Raw genomic sequence first — 20705 nt, 5'->3', positions numbered from 1 at the left:
TTGTTGTTGTTGTTGTTGTGACACTATGGATGGTGCCATGTTCTGTCCTGTATTTTGGGAGCTCATCGACTGCTGATGATTAACAGACACCAAACAAAAAAAGGATGAAATTCAGAGTCAAGTACTTAGTCTCTCTTTATCTGTAATTAAAGCCCTTTGGCTGTCTGTTCTTGGCCTTCACTGACCTGACTGCTGATAGACGATCTTCGCTGTGATGTCACCTCCATAGCGGAGACAGACTGGCGACCTGGTGTACTCCTGTCACCCTGAAGCTTCATCTGTGATGCTGAGAGGGAAATACAAACATGATGCTCAGATGTCAGTCATAAATGTACCCTTTTGGAGTGTCACATTGCTTGATATTGAACAGCTGTTTTTTGAGGGTGCTTACAGGCTGGGTCAGACACGGCGGTGTGTGAGGATTTGCGTGAGCTGCGAGACGAGGCCGAGGGTGTCCGGCTGTGGTTGAAGCGCTCTAGAGCCTCCTTCAGGCTGGACGTGTTGAGCTGAGACTCGGAGCCTGAATCCTGGCACTGCTGTGAGGTGAGGGAGAAAGTCACTGTAGTCAGCCTCAGCTCTGGGTCTCCATACAAAGCAGCGTCACAGATTACTGATCCCACAATTAATTTAAAAAAAACGATGGACAAAAGTCTCACCTTGTCTGCCATAATCTCAGGTTGTGATTCTTCAATCCCAAGCTCTCTGCGCTGTTCTGCTCTTACTTCAGCATAACTGTAGAGCACAGAGTGAATATAAAACACATACATATGTGATTAAAGTGACAGATGTGGGACAGATGTGTTTTTCTACTCTTGTATTTAGAAATAAAGATCGTCGGCTTCCATGTACCTTACAACAGTGTGTGTGCAGACAATAAACTCGGGTCTGGAGTTCCACTGGTGGTAGGTGATGTAGTAGTGGGTCTGAAGCCAAATCCACTGCTGCCCTTTGGTGAGGAATCTGTAGTAGCAGGACTTTCCTTTGCCATACTGCATTACTACAGACACACAAGAAGGCAGAGCTGACTACCACTCAATGTATGAAAGCTCAAAAAGGAGCAGATAATCATACATCAGCTCACTTTAATGATGTCTGAGAAAGAAGTACTCACGGTGTTCGTGGCATTTGGCCAATGTCTCCAGGTCATCTACATGGTAGTAGTCATATCCTGATGTACCCAGGACCTCAAACGGGAGGTAACCTATAATGGGTGGAGCTCTGGACAAAAAGAAAATGTTATTGAGCTGAGTCATTAGACCTCTGCATACCTTCACATATGAACCTTTATTTAGTCTTGATGGCCTGTTCATCATTGCTGTAGTTGTTTACCAATCAAACTACATAGTCAGAGACGCTGAATCTGTGATCCTCAATGGTGCATGTAAAGTTTTAAGACATTTCTACCAACCACCCTGCAGACTGTACTGACTAATCATTCATCAGATGTAAAAAGCACCACAGAGTTAGGCTGCTTTCAGACCCGTAGTTCAGTTCATTTGGTCCATGAGGGGAAAAAGAAGGTACACTGCTGCCTCTGCCAGTTCATGTTCACGTTATAAATGTACCAAGAGGATTAAACATGGAGTCATACAGACTGACAGGTAACTCACTGATAGGACAGTTTTGTTGATGTCATCCTGCATCATCAGGACCCTCGTGGGATAATCTAATTCTGGTGAGGTTAGGTTAGGCTGCACTTTATAACCTTTACGTGTTTATTTATCTCCTCTGGAGCCACAATGTGCTCACAGAGAAATAACTGATTTTGATCATTATAAGTCAAGATTACAACTGGGCATTTTATATCCTAAATACAAATGAATGAAAAAAAGAAGCATTTTGTACCATAACACTATGGAGATACAATCTGGTCACTACATTTTACTCCAGTTGTTTAGTTTAGACACCAGAGTTTGACTGAATTTGAACTTAACAGGTTAGGAGTGAAAGCAGCCTTACTAAATTACCCACTGGTAAAGGGATACTATACTAAAACATATAACACAAACACAAACACAAACAGCAGAGTAAAAAATATATTTCTACACAATGAAAAACACATGAAATGAGGAGAAAACAAAACTGTACCTGTGGTCCAAGAAGAGAAACTTCCACTCTAAACTATGTCTGGAGGTGAATTCCTCATTAGGCTCTTCTACAGTGCACATCTCCTGTGAGGAATAAGGTTTAGACATTATCTACATTTATTTAAAAAATACATATACTAAAAAAGAGTCAATGTTGAGCTCAACATGCAGTAAAAAAAAAAAAGGTGAGCCGGAAGAACCACATTTTAACATTCATACTGTCCTTTTAGCTTTTGTCGGCTGCCATCTCCTGTTTGTCCAACACTACTGCTATAACACTACTCCACTGTCGCAGTTTCAGTACCACTTTTAAGAGTATTCTTTAGTGATGCTGGTGGGTCAGCGTTGAATTCTATTTAATACTCAGGTCTACCCAATTTCTGGAGCCCTATCAATTTATAGGTTGGTTGATTTCTCTCGGCCGATATGGACCTGTATTGGCCTATCACAGATATATTGGTGTATATGTTTTCCAAAATGCAGAAAGAGATGCCTTGGGTGATTTAGAAATGGTGTCATCATGTAGTGTGTCCAGCAGAGCTCGCTCCGACTCCATTGCATATATCAGCACTGTCTGCAGCACATATAGCGTAGAGTGTGACACAGCTGAGCCGACTGTGGTGCAGACAGAGTCAATTGGGGTCTTCACAGTAAGTTGCTAACTAGTTTTTAAAATACCAACTGGAAAGTTAATAAATAATGACTCTTCTTCAATATAACTAATATAACACTAACTTATATTGGTGCAAAGTCAGTGTACAATCCACATAGAAAAGGTCTATTTTCATTCCAGCTAAAAAATTCACTATATCGGCTGCCATGTAGGGGATTTTCCCCTCTAAAAACAGCATCCCGTATCAGTCAGGCTCTACCAATTTCCAGCAGAATAAATAAAATCAACAGCAGCTCTTAAACTCAGCGGGAAGAATGATTTTACACAGTGGGAAAGAGGCAAAGAGATAAAGTGTTTTTAAACAAAGGAAAAGTGGTTGCCAACAGAGGCAACAGGGGACTGCACATAATGGCTGACAGGAGCACAAATGTGTTTGCCTGGGGTGACCAGGCAGCCGTTACTGTCGAGTCCTGTTCTAATTAAAACTACCTTTTTCAAACACTGAGGCATGAAACCAGATAAAAGTGGAAAGTGGAAAAACTGCTAATGATTCTTACCTTGATAAACTGCGGTTTGGCAAGCCTCACAGTTGCTATGAGACACACTCTGTCTTCAAAGGCAGAGTGAAGCGATCTCTGGATCACTCCTTCAAAACTGTTCCGGGTACAGTTAGGCACTGGTGACAAACAAAACAACAGAAAGGCTTATGGCCAGCAAGACTCAACTCAAGAATGAGACAGTTTGTTCACTGTAGTGTTACCCACCATTATTCAGGGACTTGAAGTTTCCAATGAACTTGACATATTCATACACAGGGGGCTCTTTGGGGTCAATCGTCCCTCGGAGCATGTGGCAACAGAACTCTAGCTGATTTTTTGCTTGAAAAAAAAAAAATGACAGCATTAAAAACTGAGAATGGAAGAAAAGGTTTGACTATTGGAAAGACTAAATACAGTGTACTAGTAAAACATTATAATAGCATAATGAGATAAATGAAAAAGATGCCACTTACTTTTCAGATATTCGGGCGTCAGTGTCTCTCCTTCCATGATATGAGAGGACAGAGCCTTGTACACATCTGAATGCTCCCCCATGGGCAGGAAGTTCAACAGATTCTGATCCACAAGATCAGACTGAAACACATGAAATATCTTTAACGCTAACAAATCATTGAGCATGTATAAACAGGTGACACAGTTGACATGTGGCCATGGTTATAGACTTTAAATTTTTATCAATTAATATGTAATAATCAATTCACATTATACTTACAGGTAAGTGTTCTAGTAGGGATGTCACACTCTCAGAGGCATAGATTATATTCCCATCAGTCATAATTGCAAGGAAAAATCCATCTAATGCCTGACAGAAACAAAATATAATTTTAATTCACTCACATGTAACCAAAGAGAAAAGGACCACTGCACTCCATGTTTAGCTGTGCTCTTGGCTCACCTCCAACATCAGCTGAGTGAACTCTTCATTACTAAGAAAAGGAGGCTTCCAGTCTTGTCTGATCTCAGTTGACTCCGACTGAGCAGCAATTTCTGATGAAGGAGACATGAAACATGTCAGCAAACAGGTTCAGCTGAAGAGTATGACCCCAAGTGTTTATGACAAACAGATGATCTGGCGACCACAACAGTTCCTCACCCTTGTGTTTGTGCAGGAAGTCGATGCTCTTCTGCAAAATAGTGGATTTGTCCATCTTCCGGGTGTTTCCCGGCAACATGGTGCCCAGCTCTTTGATGAGGACATTGAACTGGTCTCTGCGTTTCTTCTCAGACTTGTTACGGGACACACTGTGGGTTTAGACACAATATGAATAACAGCACCTTTTCTCTGGCTATCATACGGTAGTTTGGGTAATGCTGCATTATTGTGACTACAATGGGACAAGATGGGAGAATCTGATCTAGCCCGACTTCACGATTTACAGGTTGAGGTAAGGTAGGTTTATCTTTATATGAAATATTGCTTAGTGAAGCTTTAATAAAGTCTTATAAAAACTATATTTGTAAGATCAAGGAGGATGTTTTTAATAACACTGAATTTCTTGGATCTGAACCCAAGCCACAGGGATCATACCGTTTTGCTTTGTCCTTTTCATCTTCTTCCATTAACCCATCAAAGATACTACTGTCATCCCTGCAGGACAAAAACCAACAGTTGAAGAAGATCCTCTTAATATTTGTTCTCTAATAATCTTTTAGGAACTCTCTGATAAGAGAGTCCCTCCTAATATTAAGAATAAATGTTGTGGTGAAAGAAGGAAAAAATAAACAGGCAGCAATGACTCAGTCTGAAGGGACTTGGCTTGGGAACCGGAAGGGCGCCAGTTCAAATCTGTGCTGGACTTACTGCCAGTTCCACCTCCTGCTGAGGTGCCCCATCCAACCCCTTACTGCTCCTGGAGTGCGGCTACGTGGCAGCCCATCACTTCACCATCTCTCCACATTTGTCTATAAGCCCTGTGTGTGCATGATTGTATTTTGGGGTAATGAGTGAAAAGATCATTTCCCGATTGGGGATTAATAAGATAAGTACATTTTCTTCTTCTAAAACTGCACACATAGAACTTAGACACTGTTCCCTAATCTAGTGCTAAAACAATGAGTCGATTGATTGATTGAAGATAAATCTATGGAAACTGCTATAAAGAGCTGTTTTAAGTCAGTCACAGTCAAGTGAATACATGGGGGTTTGGACAGCTGTTTTTGACAATTTCAAGAGTACATGATTAATTCGAATGAATAAGAAAAACTGCGTCTGACTCACCGGTCAATGCTCGAGGTCATTTTGTATCCTGTTCAGGGTCGCAGTGTTGGAGAGGGGTCTTTTAATCGTGAGGTAGACATTTGTGAATGAACCTTTGAGGGAAAAAAAACAGACGTCACAAAATGACAACATGCAACAGCTTCGTCACTTACCAGTGATTGAATAAAGTATCAAATCAGATGAAAAAACGAAATCTTACCTTACTGACAGTACAGCCAGTCCTATGAGAGGATGAAGAACGTGCTGCAGGATGAAGGCAAGGTCTGGATGGACACACTGTGGTGATGGTGGAGATCTGCTAGTCTTGGAGGAGAGTCACTGAAAGTTTCCTCAATCAGAGGGAAAGTTGACAAGAGGTCTTTCAGAGTTTTTCGTCTGCTTCGAGTGTGAGTGTGGCACATGGCAGCAACATCTGAGTCTGTAAGAGGTTAGAAAAACACATTTTGTCATTAGTGAAGTCCAATATCTCATCTTGTAATATTATCAATTTGCCCACATAACAAGATTAAAGCAAAATAATATCTCACTAACGCCCTGTTGCAAATATGACAGATAGAGCTTTTAATGTAAGTCCACTACTCTGGTCCAAACTGAAGTATCTCAACAGAGGATGAATCCTAATGACTCTGAAGTATCCTCTGACTTTTCTCTAGCACCACCATCAAGTTTTGTATGAAATGTCTCGACAATTATTGGATGGATTGCCATGACATTTGGTGAAGACACTGTCAGGATGAATTGTAAATATTTTTGTGATCTCTAAACCTTTCCTCTAGTGACACCATCAGGTCCAAATGCAAAATCAATCGGTCAAATACTTATGACCAAATACCTGCCAAAAGAATGACATTCCCATCATCCTTAACTCTACTTTGTGGTTAATGTTTTTTATCAAATGGCAATGCTTGTTACTGTTAGTTCTCAGCATGGTTTCCATGATCTTTTCCATAAACATTATATGTCATCTCATTTAAGACAACAGTGGTCCCATTAGAACTTGTCAACGTGGTTTTAGATTCCACACAACACAGTTGGTACATCTGTCAGCTCAGCATAAGAAAGGTAGAATGCAGCATACCAAAGTGAGGTTTGCTAAGGGGAAAAGATGAAAGCATGACATGACAAGCGTGATTAATTATACCCACTGTCACACATAAGTCTGGCCAATCTAATATAGGAGACAGCATGGACAATGTTTTTATCTCCTACGGCTCCAGATGGCCAGCTAACCCCTGATGCACTCACTGTGACTGACCTTTGCTAAATTCAAAGTGATGCATGCTGAGGGTTTGTAGCTACATCCTAAAATGGCACAAGTCACATTTTTTCTGTCTGCCCAATTATCCAATTTTAGCTAATGACTACACCAAAAAAAAAAAAAAAAGGTAAGGGCCTCGGTGGGGGACTCTAATGTTATGTGAGCACAGTGGAGTTTAAATAGCAGAGGCTGTGGACAATGGCTTTCAATTGTCTATGAATTATTAGGAATGGTAATAACATTTTCCCTGGAAATAGTTTGATTTAATTTGAACAGTTGGCAGCAACTTGGTACGAAAGTGAGACATTCCCTAATTAAAAGAGACCAGCACTATAATCCATACCAAAAGTGGAGAAGATTTTGGGAGGGAGTTACAAAATGAATGTTTGTAAGAGGTTAGTCTAATTTAAAGGGGGCTATCATACTTTGCCATAACATCCAGGAAATAATCTGGGATCATATTAAAAGTATCATCTGCTATTCTCTACAATTGGGCAATAGAGCAGAATTTTCCCATTGGCCATCACTGTCATCCACCTCAACTGGCAATAATCAATGTGGCAGATACATAAAAGCACCCTCCTTTATTTAAGTCAGCCAAAAAAACAAAAACATCTACAGTCAGCCCATCGCTAACAGCCAATGTATTCTTCCTATCGGCTGACTCTACTATTCTTCTTACGCAGGTAGGCCTACAATAGATCGTCAAATTAAAATGAGAAGGCCCGTTGGGTCCCTAGCCTAAATATTTGACCCATTTATTTCATGAACCAATTTCCGTCAGAACCTGTGTGGGAGGTTTTCTCACCATAATGGCATATTCGTGTTGGTGAGAAAATCCCTTCAGTGTTACTTTCCATATATCATGACATTTCCATTCACACCATACAAATGTTTTAATTTTTCATAAAAGAGGGATTTATATTAAAGAAAAGAGTTTAACTGTGAGCGGCAGCATAGCCCCTCTCCATTTCATTTATCCTTGTGTAAGGCCTGAAGTGATTCTTATATTGTCAAACTGTAAAAAACCTTTCAATATTTGGTCAACTGTGTGTCATATGTCACATCCTGACTATCAAAACTGACTCTTTTGATAGTAAAGGTTGGTGAATTCCCCAAAAACCACACACACACCACAAAACCTGAGCTCTGTTCCCTGATCAGATTTTATTCGTGCTTTGTTTAGTTAACTTGTTTTTTCCATATTTAATAGCACCTAAGACTACTTTTACAAGTTTAGAACCAATATAAGATGTCTTCAAAAGACAGTGCCATTTCCTACATAAATATAATAAACTAATAGAATATAATACATTAAAACAGACTGGCTTTGATGTGAATGCACAGACCGGGGATCACAACACACAGCTGTTGTGTGAGGGAAACCCCAGTCCGTTGTGTTGAAGCTTAAATTAACTTTGAGTATAAACACCTTCATGTTAAGACACGCAGGGGAAGAAATGACAGTAAGTGGAGGAGTAGGTTTTATCATGGCCTGTTGACTTGACAGCTATGCATTGTTTTTTAACTGCTAACTGCATGTGACACAAATAAGCTGCAGAGAATAGCTGCCTAATCTTAGATTTTGTCAACATAAGCAGCCAAATACATTTTAAAGGGAGCGGCGAGTTGTGGTAAAGAGCTTTATCTACACACTTAAGTACCTACTTAGAAACAGAGGCATTTGCATTTCTACTCTACAGTGTCTTGAAAACAGTCAAGCTAACTGGAACATAGACCAAGACTGAATAAAGGCAAAAAAAATAACACTGGAAGCCAGAAAAAACAAAACAAAAAAACATGAGAGCATATAAGAGGAACAAGGAAAATGTTAACCACTGACACTGGTGTACCAGCAGTAGCTGCAGTGCAGAGCGAGCGTTGTGTAAGCGGGAGAGCAGAGGTTGTATAACTGTGATGTCATCTGTGCTTCACTGACCTGCTGGCCCAATGACCTACTTTCCTCCTCCTCCTCCGATCTAACTTAATCACAGCTCCACAGGCGACACCTTCCTGTTCTTACCAATAACACTACACTCCCTGTCAACACAAATCCTTTAAAAGCTGACCATTTTACACAGCAAGTACCTCCACAAAAAGTGTGAGCAGGGAATCACGCTGCCTGCATATCACATTTCCTCGTTTAATCACATGACATGCCAAAGCGTCCTGGTGTTCCCTAAGCCTCAGTGGGCACAGACGTAAAGGGAAAAAAGCGTTGCAGACTTTTAAAAGGTGCTGAATTTTCAACAGCCAGCGATTAACCCTGTAGACAAGCAGATGTATTCACATTACTGTATTTACAAATATTTTTCACCCTGAAAGAAATCAAATCACAGACTGAAAAACAACCTTTTATCATATTTTTTCTATTGCTCACACAGCATTGTTGAGTGTATGTTTGTGTGTTTGTGTGTGGGTGTGTGTGTGTGTGGGTGTGTGTGCACACATATACTCAGATGTAGGGCAGCAGAGCTCTGAGGATATGAGTCACTCTGAAGTGGATCTATGGCGCCACTCGTCACGCACCCCGCCACACCCCGCATAGAGATGCCAGCACAGCAACAGTGCCAATGGGCAACACCATAGCAACCAGCCTCACCGTGCGAAGTGAAAATAGCCTGGCTGAATTCCTCCACAGCTGATACTCCCTCATCATACACTGAGATTTATGAGACTATAGAGAATGTTAATTCTGCGGATGTAAAACACTTCAACGGGTCGACCTGCGCAGCACTGCTGTAAAACATGCTTCATTGTTATGTTCGTTCACCGAGTGGCCATCATTCTGCATCATTTAGAGGAAAGCAATCCCTCCCATCCTTATTGTATTATAAAGCAGATTCTCTCCATCAGGGAGAGTGCTTTTACTATTAAATTATGGGAAACAGCAAACTGATGAGAAAAAAGATGAGGTAGAAAAGGACTGAAAGAGGATATGTTTCTCTTATGAATCAGTAAGCTCAGAAATTCAAATAGTAGGTGACACAATAAATGTATCAGGTGATGAAAATCCAAATGTAAACCAAAAGACCCATCATCCATATCCGCCAGGGATACAGTTTTTCTACTTTTGTGGTCCACCAGATGGGATATCACTGCATATTAAAATACCGCTCTAATGAGGGCAGGAACTACTTGTTGATATGCAAAGGCTGGAGCAGCTGAGGCTAATTTAAATATCAGGATGCATCCTTTTTTTGTGTTCTTAACATCTATACAGCTGACAAATAAGTCAAAATGACAGATTGTACTGCAACAGGAAATAGGGACATTTACAGGTATCTTTACAGTCACTGACAATAATAAAGGCAAAGTGGCATTAAGCAGGTTTAGGTGCAGATCACAAATCCCTTGCATTGCCCTCCTCTTCCATGGGGACCGCACGAAAAATCTAAATGCCCCCATCTAGTGCCAGTGTCTGGTTTGTTCCTTAACTAACGCTGCCCTTTTTCTACACTGCGTTCAGACTCACAGATAACGAAACTGTTTTGTTGGTGCTGAAAACCGAATCGTAAAAAATGACACTGGGATCAATAAAATCTATCAATTCTCATCCCTAGCCCTTTTTATGAAAATCTAAATATATGTATACACAAACATAGTTGACAGTCAACCAAATTGAGTATATTGATATTAATATTAGTATACTCAACCAAATGTGCATCAGATCTGGTAGTCTTGCTGAGGTTTTTGTTGAACACCTCATACCAGGCGCATTGCAGACTTCACAAATCAAGCAGCTATTCAGTCAACTTGAATGCTCTTTCAGGCCATCACAAACCGAATCTAAGGAATGTCTAGACACTTTCAGTTTAGTGGGAAAAAATGATGGCCTTCCTCTATCATTTGTAGTCAATCCAAAATATTTTGATTACAAAAGGGGACTTTTTCCTGGAACTTTAAACCTTTTCTGCAGACAGTACCGTCGGGTAGGTCTTGTATCACATGGCTGGGTAAACTCTGTTGTCATAGCAACCCTTGTGTTTTCTTCATCATCTATGTCACATCCTGACACCTGAGAGCAGGGGATTTGTGAACCCTCAAAAGACCCCAGGTGTCACAACACAGGCCACTGCTTTTACGAGATTTCTAGAAAGACTGTTCAATTCAGTTAACCATTTAAAACTCAAGACTCACGGGTGCTGTTAGAGATTACTCTGTACACTGTACAGCGTACAACCACATACACTTGGTCCTCAGGTTAGGAGCAAATAAGGAGGAGGGGCTGTTCTTTTTCAATCTGCTCCAAGTGCTGGGAAATATATAGGATAATGTTATGCAGTTTTTTAACAGCCGGCAAGCAACAGACTCGCTGCCAAGGAGGTCACACAAATCAACAGAAACACACCAACGAACAATTTACTCAGTCAAACATCCTGTCTGTGGCAGCATCAACGCCTGCACATCCTGGTGGCATCCACATAGCAATCAAAGACGTGATTCCCTCAGTTTACAGGCATACCTGTTTCCTCAACACCGGGATGTGCACTGCATCTGAGGATGGTTCTACTGCTGCACGGTTGTACCAACCAAACCCTTAACATTGGACAGCCAGCTGTGTTTCCACTCAGTGCACACACATCCACAGGCCCAGCAGCACAAAAGGAGTCTTTGTTTTGCATTTTCTCTCCACAGCCCACAGACAGGAATGTTTGAGAGGCAAGCAGCAGTGGTTGGCAGGGGCCCCTCCACTGCTGCTGGCCTCCTGTCCCAGCGGAGCAGGAACTCAGCCAGGGGCCTCATACTGATGCCAAGTGGGTCACCGGAGTTCAGAAGGACGACTGGCAGCACAAGAGAAGCAATCAAGAATGACTACAGAGCAGTAAGATCACAATCTGTTAGCAAAATATATGACCGACATGTTAACACTTAATCTGGCATATGAATGCTAATTGTGCTAACCAATTAGGAGCGACATTTAGTTCACACAGTAAACAGCAGTAGTGCCTATGAGCAAGTTGAACTGTTAGAAACCTAAATAACTGATGCTTTTACTTAACTTTGCTCTGTGTGTGGATATGGACTTTCCCAGAAGACTGTGCACCACATTATATTATACTCTACAGATTAATGTGTCAAGGCGTGCCCAGCCTACTTTGTCTAGGCCAACACACTTTATTGAATGCAGTTAATCTCAGGTAAAGAGAGCTCTCTATCATAGTGTGCTACTGCACCATCTTAAATTAAAAATGATTCATCATGCAGAACTCGCAAACAACTGATACAGGGTCCGATAACCTCACAAGGCCCATTTAGACATGCACTGTAGTAAATGCTTTTACTTGTTGGTGATATTGCTGAAATAATTAGTTATCTTAATGGATTGACAGAAAATAAATCAACAATTTAAATAACGAATGACGTAACCATTAATTGTTGTGCCCCCCGGATGCTGAAGTCATGACCTGCTGCTCCACTCTTACTCTGATTAGCTTAACCTGATAGTCTCAGCCCAACCAACCCAACAAAGATGTTGGACGGGTTGGGAGTAGGGTGGATCGTGTGCCATTTTATTATAAAATGTTTTTTAACATCAGATATCAGTCTCGGTACTCTGCATGAGCCCATAGGCATAGTTCAGGTATCGTAACCTTTCTGCTTTGGAGACTTTGGTGTCACCTTGAGCAGAAAAGCTGAAAAGAAATGATGTCCATTTTTCACTATCTTATGAATTTTTGTGGACGGAATGTGTTGTTTTTATTGTAAACTAATAATGAAATTAATTGCTAGTTACACACATAGTTGGAATCATGTTTGAAAAATATCTTTCATGACACGCCACGCTGTCTAGCCAAGAATTTCTGGAATATTTTCTACACTGCTCTGCTCAAAACAATTCATACTGCTAGTAAAGGCACGCAAAGGATTACAATATTTTATGTATAATATTTTTCTGTACAGCTTTTACAACAGTGCTGTCTTTAAAGGCAAAGGCAAGATAACAAAAGAGCTGAGCAGCATGTTGCAGTAATCAATCTCTCAACACATACAGAACTTGATATGCATTACATACAAAGCCTAGTCTTGTGCGCCAGATGCTGAATGTCTAAAAGCTCACTGTAATGGTCCTGTCATGATTGAACAAAACCTTTTCAGAACAGAGACATAATGCATGTAAGCCATAAAACCATTAGTTCAAAGGGGAACCAATTTTACACAACAAAGTTGTACAAAGAATGTTAAATTGCCTCAAGTGATTTGTTTCACAGAACCATATGGGAAGTCATTGTTGAGAGTGTTTGTAGAAAGGCAGGCACATTCAAAAACTAGTTGAGAAAAACCTTCAGTGCCGTTTCCTCCAGTTCGGATATAACTGATGCTAGCAGCATCTATGCTAGCCTCTATAGGAGCCGCCATTGCTGTTTATCGAACAGTCTTATCGCTGCGTCACAACTAGTGTACATACACATAGCTGCCAGCATTTCCTCAAGGCCCCCGATTGGTCCAACATCAATGTACCAGCCACAAACACACAGATTGAAGCCGGCCTCACAAGGTTAGTAGGCACCCGGTTTTAACAAGAAAGAAGAATGTTTTAAATAAAAAAGACAACATCACAGGTTCTACTGATTTGATTTTGATACATTTTTAAAACTTCCACAATGTTATAGGAGTGCAATGCTAAATTGATGATTGACTAGAAATATTTCATGCCTGAAAGCAGCTATAGTCTAAAAACAACCACCCCTGCCATTTGGCTACACTAAAATAGTGTAGAAAAAATAAACCTCCTTGAAAAAGTAGATTACTTCTACTTTAAAATTACTGAAAAACTCAACTCCAGCAGTTTTAAACTTGAACATAAATAACTCTCTCTGAAAGCCAAAAAACCTCCTGGACAAAATATATTATATATAAGCAAAAAGTTTCTCTCGGTTATACACACAGAGAAATGTTTGGTTAAGTTTATATAATGGGTAGAAATTTTTAATTTATACATATATTTAGTGATCCAGATTTGGCCATTTTTGTAAACCTTGGGACTTCAATAGATGCAAACAAGCACACAGCTCCTTCAAAAGACTTAATTAGCCAAGGCTGTCCATCTCCCTGTCTGACTGACCCAACACAATCCACTGCCGCCGCAACATCAACATTAAGTAGGTGAAGTCCAAGAAGTCTTACCTTTTGTCTTTGAGTGATGGTTAATTAAGTAACCGCTTCACCTCATGACAGATGAGTCTGTAGTCAACTCTTGTCTGAATTCTTCACCTGTTGAACAGAAAGAGAAAAGCCACATTAACAAATGAGTGGCTCAGAGCTGAGAAACTCCTATTACTGAATCAGAACTAAAACATCTGGGTCACCGTGAGCTTCCCACGGCACTGCAGAAATAAGAGCGCAACTCTGAACGCACACACAAGAGCGCACACACACGTGTGTCTTAGATTCATTCACAACCCGAGCCATCAGCAGGGAATGGGGGTCTACTTTTAGGCAATGTAAACATAAGCATCTGCTCCTTGAAGTGCTTTCATTTTAAACTAGCTACATTGTTATTATGAAGGTGTGAGTGCGTGTTTGAACTGGAACTTGGATACTTTATAACCCTTATCATGATAAAGGACTTGACAAAACAATGTCATAAAATGGTGTTAATAATATGCTACTCATGATAATATACAGGCCTCACACTATAATACCATATATTTGCTTTATTCTTATAACATACTTTACACCACAGTGATTTCTCCAAACAAATAACTTGATAAAGTGGAAGTGTACCCATCACTGTATTTGTCTGTATTGTCTCTTGTTAGCATGAAATGAAGTATTTTAAATGTTGGGCTGCAACTTTCTACCTATTGTGTTCATTGTTTATCAAGGTGCCCTGTAATTTGTGTTAAAGAAGTATAGAAAGAAAATAGTTTAAAATACCAATCACATTTTTCCAGAACTCAAGGTTATTAAGTGCTGATTTTGTATGTGATGTGAGAAAAATAAAATACATCTTTGATAAATGTGTAAAAGTGTTGACCATTCAATTAACAAATTCTTTCAGCACTAAATAAATGAATGTTAATTGTGAAGGCCAAGTTACCCGTCTCTCATTGCAGTAAAGTCATTATGCTCTTTTAAATATTTTAATCACATCACATCCAGCTTCCAAAACAGTCCAATTCATTTGCTAATGCCTAATGTGAGTACTCAGGAGCTATCAACGATGAAACTGACGCTACAGATAACACTGATGCACCTCTACCCCCATCACTTTTTAGGGAAAACCCAATAGACTTGACCCATTTCTTCTTGATCATAGTCAAATCAGATAGCGTTTTTGGTTGCCCCTGATCTCCATGTAGGTCAACTTTTTTCCATTTTTACAAGAAACAACTGCTTTCTGAAAAACACTGAGTGGTTGTTACGTCTGTTCTCTCACGTATGTTTAAAAGTGACACATATCCTGTGCATTTATATTCATTACAATTAAATGATAATATTGTCATAAAAACAAGACACTATGAGATGAGACTACTGTTGTGACTGGTTTTCAATCAGTAGTCTGTGCTAACGTGTTAATGTGTGTGTACACCCACGTTTCCAGTTTTAATATCTATTGTAGAGATATATTCAGGTATTTATTAGATCAGTAACCCATTTTCACTAGTTTAAATCAGACGTCAAACAACATCTCCCACTTCCCCTCATCAGCTAGCATTACTGTATCACTGTTGCACGTACTGAGACAAACTCCAAAGTCAATTAATGGAACACTGTTTTTACAATTTGGTGGTGACAAAGTGAAAAGAAGTAATTGCCAACAAGGTCTGTGAATCCGATTCGTGTCTTCGAGAGGAAGAATCCTCTCAGCTCTCAGAAAAGGTCAGTCTGACAGAAACAATCCTGTGTGGCAAAAGGATTTCTCTGCAGCTAACGTTGCTGTCAGTGGATGTCCTCTTTTCAGAGCTCGAGTGTGGTAGTGAGGGAAAACCAGTAGACGTGTATCTCTTGTGTGTATTCATTCACAAAATGAGCTCATAAAAAACAACAACTTTGTTTCCAAATTAAATGTCAGCGGTGCAAAATTATGCATGTTATTGTAATTGACTGGTTTAGAAATGTAAATTCTTATTATGTTTTATTTTATGTCTGGCGAATATCACTCGTGGACAGATTTTAATGCTTCTGTTGTTATATCTGAACAAAGCATATGCCATAAAACTGTTGTTGTCTAAAAACACATTAAAAACACATAAAAGGATCATACAGTTGCACTGGATGACATATTCCTTCATTACAATGAACACGGTCTGTGTAGTTCCTGGTGTTGGTCCATCTGGAAGTGTTTTATATCTCAAGTCTGTAACAAATCAGCTCTGTGTGATGATTAGCTATCAGAGGCCATTTGGGTAATAACAAATTATATTGTACTTAAATTTAATTCTGCAACACTCTTAAAAAGGCAAGCAGGAAAGATACAGCTGTCTAATAAAGCCTGCTTCAACAGACCAACAACAAAAAAGTCAATGATTTCAACAATAAAATAGCATTAATTATTGTGTGACAGACTGCAGACCAAATATTGGAGGCACCAAATTATGTGCTGCAGGGCCGTGAGCGGGAAACGTCAGTCTGTAGCCGTAACAAGGCTCTGATCATTAAGTCAGCATATTAAGTGCCTGTCATGACAAAGTCACATGCTGTCTCCGGAATCAGCAGGCAATAACATTAAAAAGAAGAAAAGGCTAAATGTAGTTAATCTGATTTTCTACACAAAGACACATCCAACTCTGAAGCACTGGGACTCTTTCACCTGGTGCGTTTAAGCTTATATTTCACACTACAAGGTGAAAGCAAAAGCAAAGACTGTCACTGTTGAGAGAGTGTCAACGTATCGAACCCTGCGGCCAGTAACAACCTCAAGTGTGTTACCCGTCATCCATCAGGTCTTCTATAGCAGTTAAAACCCATCTTCTTATGCCTTTACCTTTTAAAGTGATAAGAAACGAGGTGGATTCCTGCAGAAGACTCCGGATGACGTCAAAGTCAGGGTCACCTCTGGCGAAGGCAGTGTCAAAACACAGAGTCTTTAACCTCATGATATCAGTTCCGACAGACTGTAGCAAACACATGGTCGACCTTGCCTGAGAAATTATTTATACATGGTAGAAAACACTATTTCAAGGACTGTGGGTGTGTGAAAGTGTTCTGCTTAAACCCTGGTACTTGGATTGCGTACAACGTTGGTTGCTATAGTGTGTGAAATTTCTCACTGATGTCAGTAGGACGATATCCCCGCGGTAACGACGCCAAACGAGTCATCCTTGAGACACTGTGAATGTACAGTTGACGTGTAAAGCCGCTGCACTCGGGCCTTGATGAAGTAGTTCTGATTCTGATTACACGTGTTGTAACTTCTGTAATACTGCAATTTCCAAACTTCAGCATTTAATAACAGGTCTGTAATTGGTGAGGAGAGTTGTACTGATCTACCAGACATACACAGTACTGGTAGTACCACCACTTTCTATCAGTCCACTTAATGAGTCAAGCTGCCTGCATTAGCCCAAAACCGGAGAACGTCATCTGAATCAACACAAGCTCCTCTGTATCAGGAAAGCCTGATGTGACAGGCGTATAGTAATTACATTATGAGGCGTAGCACGTAATAATGTGTAATATGTGTCCCCCCCCCACTCACTCTGTTTAAAGAAAACAAACTTGCCAGTGATGTGCTGAACTACAGTATGTAATACAAAAAACACACATACCGTAATATCAATGTACAACTTTTAACTTATTGTTATTTTGAATCTTTTCAGTGTATTTATTGTGTATTTATGTTTAGTTTTGGTGTTGCATTAGGTGCATTGTGTTTTTTCATGTTTGCTCAATGTATGCAACTGCTGCACAACTGGGGACAAATGACATTACTGATGGATTTATTATGCAGCCTCAGTTTTATAACAAACTTAAAACTTGTTAAACTTGATAAACGTACTGTAACGTGTGAAAGATGCCAAGCAACAATGAAACACAACAGATAGTGAATAGTAATAATCTGCCAAAGGAGAGAAAGCATGGACCCGCCTCTCCTCATCTGCAGCCACCAACAAAAAAGATGTCAAGGAGTTTTTCCGTGCTCCACTAAACAGCTCCAACAATTCTGTACAGTAAAATGAAATCTCTATTGTGTGTAAACAAGCCTGTGAGGTGTGATTAATTAACAGTGGCCTCAAAATGATTTCATTTCATTGTTTTTTTTACAGCCACCAAGGAGTAGGCTAAAAATCATGACATAATAGAAAATAATTTCTTGGAGAAAATATGACATTGAAAGTCTTTTAATTGCTCTTCTTTAAACCAGACTGCATTATAATTAATATATATATAATAAAACAGGGATTGTCATTTTCAGATGGAATTCTTATTTAGGAAGACATTTGACTTGATAGTACAGTCTTCAAAATGTAAGGGAACCATTTCAGCATTATCTCATACAATAACCATCAAACTACAGTAGATGTTAAATAGTTCCACTAACATCATAACTTAACTTTGTTATATAATTGAATTATATGCTGTGCCACATCCCATTGCATTGCAATAAATGTGAATCAAATTGTACAGACTCATAGCCTCCTTAAAGTGTATTTGAGGACAACAAATCATTGAATCTATATTGAAATGTGTTTGCATCAGAAGGAGAGACATTCTTCTCTAGTGTTTGTTTTTATTTACTCATAGAAAGTATAAAGTTCATGTCAGGAGTTCTACATTAGAAAAACATTGATCTGGGTTGTAATCCGAAGCAAACCTCGTTCACACATTCAATATTCAATATGGCCATTTCTGCCTACCTGTCACAATACATGACTGTGACAAACACTGCACAATTGAAAATACTAAAGATCTCGCCTTAGCATATTCTCATGACATCTTTATGAACCAAAGTGAAACTTTTTCCATCACATAAAACAGCCATTACAGCACCCACTTGTCTCACAAATAAAACATATCTGACCCTCACATCAGACTGCATAACTAAACATCTGCACAGGTATGATCCAGGTCCGAGTCCCCTCTCAGACAAGACAGATGACAATGTGATCAGTTCCTTATCTGTTGAATGGAGAGCAGCAGCTGACACACATCTATTCATTACCACCAGGTTCAAAAAAAAACACACACACACACACGTCAAAAGAGGCAGTAAATGAGGAAAAAACTGTGCCGGTGAGATGTGTATGGTCGTCAGTAATGTAAAGTCACCCGAACTAAAGTCAGCCTTGAAGTGACAACCCCAGGTAGAGCTCATCTGTGTGTCTATCTGCTGCCGGTGAAGCCGGCCGGCGAACCGGGCAGTGATTGCAAGAAGGCTAACGCCACCTAGCTCAATTGCTAACGTCAATTACAGCAACAAAACAGCAGCTTTGTAAAGTGCCACACTTACTGCGACGTATGACACACACTGCCGAGGCACCTTTATCCGTGACAAGTGAGACGGACGATTTTCCCCCGCTGACTACGGACTTTATAGTGTAACGCAGCGAGCGTTCAACTCGTCCGCAACAATGTACTGTATGTATGTCAGCCCACTTTTAGCCGGAGCTAGCTAGCTATCGTGCATTAGATAAGAATGTGGGTCACCGGGCCTCTGGCCAGTCGCTGTCACCAACCGAGCCAAAGCAAAACGGTTCCGTATGCAGCTTTAACGTGTGCCAATAGTACACACAGGGGCTGCCGATATACGCGATATAAACACGGAGCCGAGTTCACCGGTAGAGATGTCACACTTACCCCGAACAGCCTCCCCTTTCATCGGGATATCCCTGCACCCAGTGGCGCTGCTGACGGTGGACTGCGCAGGGCTGAGGCAGGCTGACTGGAGCTGGAGCTGGAGCTGGAGCCGGAGGGGCCTACCGCTGTACTCCACACAACACACACAGTTAGAGGGAGGTGATCCTCCAGGTTTAGGTTCATCACCTGGATTGGGCAGTCTCTCGCAGGCACCTACTGTCATTTACTAGTTCTGTCTGGTGGTTGTTGTTGTTGTTGTTGTTGTTGTTGCAGGTAAAATCAGTTAAATTACATTGAATCACTTGTGGAAAGGCAAAATTCAATAGTAGTCTTCTTTCTTCTAACGTTGTGTTTAATTAAACACTACATACTATGGTCTGGATGACAGATTGGACCCATTACTGTAAATACTGTTGTTTACAGTACTGTTAAAAGGTGCTTGTTGTTATATACATATATACATAGTCAAATTTTACTCTGAGTAAGATTTTTGTTTGTGTGTGTGTGTGTATTGAATCCCAGACATTTTTACAGACAAAAAAACAGTCAAAGATCAAAATATCTTTCTTATCTTGTAAATCCCATTTGAAATATATTGTATAGCATTGTAAGTCTACACTATTTCTTCTTTATGGGGTTATCTCATTCAGTATACCATACAGACCTGTGGATTTTGCTTAAAGTGTTTTGTGTTTTTTTTTTTTTAATTAATTAATTGATTAATTTTATTGATTGTGAATAGCCAAACACTGTATTGTTTAACGTTGTAGTTCTCCTGTCTGTTTGAGTGTTTTTGGATTAATTGGCCAACAGATTATTTTAACATTTCCCCATCTCCAGCGTGGTCCTCATCACCATGGCAACAGCCCAACTAGCAAAACCTGCAGTACCACTTACGACCACACGGATGAAGTCAATAGACTGGTGGCGCTGTTTCGACATTAGGTCGAGGGAGAGATTAAAATGATGAATTTGATTGGCATGAACTGTATGGAAAAAGTGCTACACACAACGCAAATGTATTGTCCTTATTATGTGTTAGGAAGTGCAATCTGCTTATTTTGTCCCTTTTCTTCTTTCTGTAGTGAAGAGGCAGGCACAGAGGGTAGTATTCTGTCACATTACCTATCTAAACCCAGGCTTTGCTTGCACTGCCGCCTCTACATTCACTGATGATGTTTAATGATTTGCATGCATCCAGTGCCTCTCCTGAAAGCATCTCTGG

The 20705-nt window shown here is 40.1% G+C and overlaps 1 protein-coding gene across 7 annotated transcripts in view; it reads right to left on the bottom strand.

Annotated features, from left to right (window-relative positions):
- The window catches only part of clocka (clock circadian regulator a), a 22485-nt gene extending 2871 nt beyond the window's left edge, over positions 1-19614 (bottom strand). For 3 of the 7 annotated variants that reach the window (XM_035652685.1, XM_035652691.1, XM_035652689.1), the window contains exons 1-18: positions 19481-19614; positions 13865-13951; positions 5678-5896; positions 5479-5570; positions 4789-4848; positions 4354-4502; positions 4156-4247; positions 3973-4062; positions 3713-3833; positions 3465-3578; positions 3258-3376; positions 2089-2171; positions 1112-1218; positions 850-997; positions 657-732; positions 392-536; positions 186-286; positions 1-72 (exon numbers count right to left, since the gene is read on the bottom strand). The exon at positions 1-72 is cut by the window's left edge and continues 84 nt beyond it. In XM_035652685.1, the coding sequence (XP_035508578.1) occupies positions 1-72; positions 186-286; positions 392-536; positions 657-732; positions 850-997; positions 1112-1218; positions 2089-2171; positions 3258-3376; positions 3465-3578; positions 3713-3833; positions 3973-4062; positions 4156-4247; positions 4354-4502; positions 4789-4848; positions 5479-5498 (1497 nt within the window). In that variant the 5' untranslated portion in view covers positions 5499-5570; positions 5678-5896; positions 13865-13951; positions 19481-19614. The remainder of the gene's footprint in view (positions 73-185; positions 287-391; positions 537-656; positions 733-849; positions 998-1111; positions 1219-2088; positions 2172-3257; positions 3377-3464; positions 3579-3712; positions 3834-3972; positions 4063-4155; positions 4248-4353; positions 4503-4788; positions 4849-5478; positions 5571-5677; positions 5897-13864; positions 13952-19480) is intronic. The other 4 variants (XM_035652686.1, XM_035652687.1, XM_035652688.1 and 1 more) reach the window with 4 other exon arrangements.
- Between the last annotated feature and the right edge of the window lie 1091 nt (positions 19615-20705).

This window comes from Morone saxatilis, unplaced genomic scaffold (assembly GCF_004916995.1).
Source record: "Morone saxatilis isolate NCDOM2014 unplaced genomic scaffold, NCSU_SB_2.0 Contig12, whole genome shotgun sequence".
Lineage (NCBI taxonomy): Eukaryota > Metazoa > Chordata > Actinopteri > Moronidae > Morone > Morone saxatilis.
Note: the sequence above shows the minus strand (reverse complement) of the source record. Positions and strands in the feature narration are given on the sequence as shown.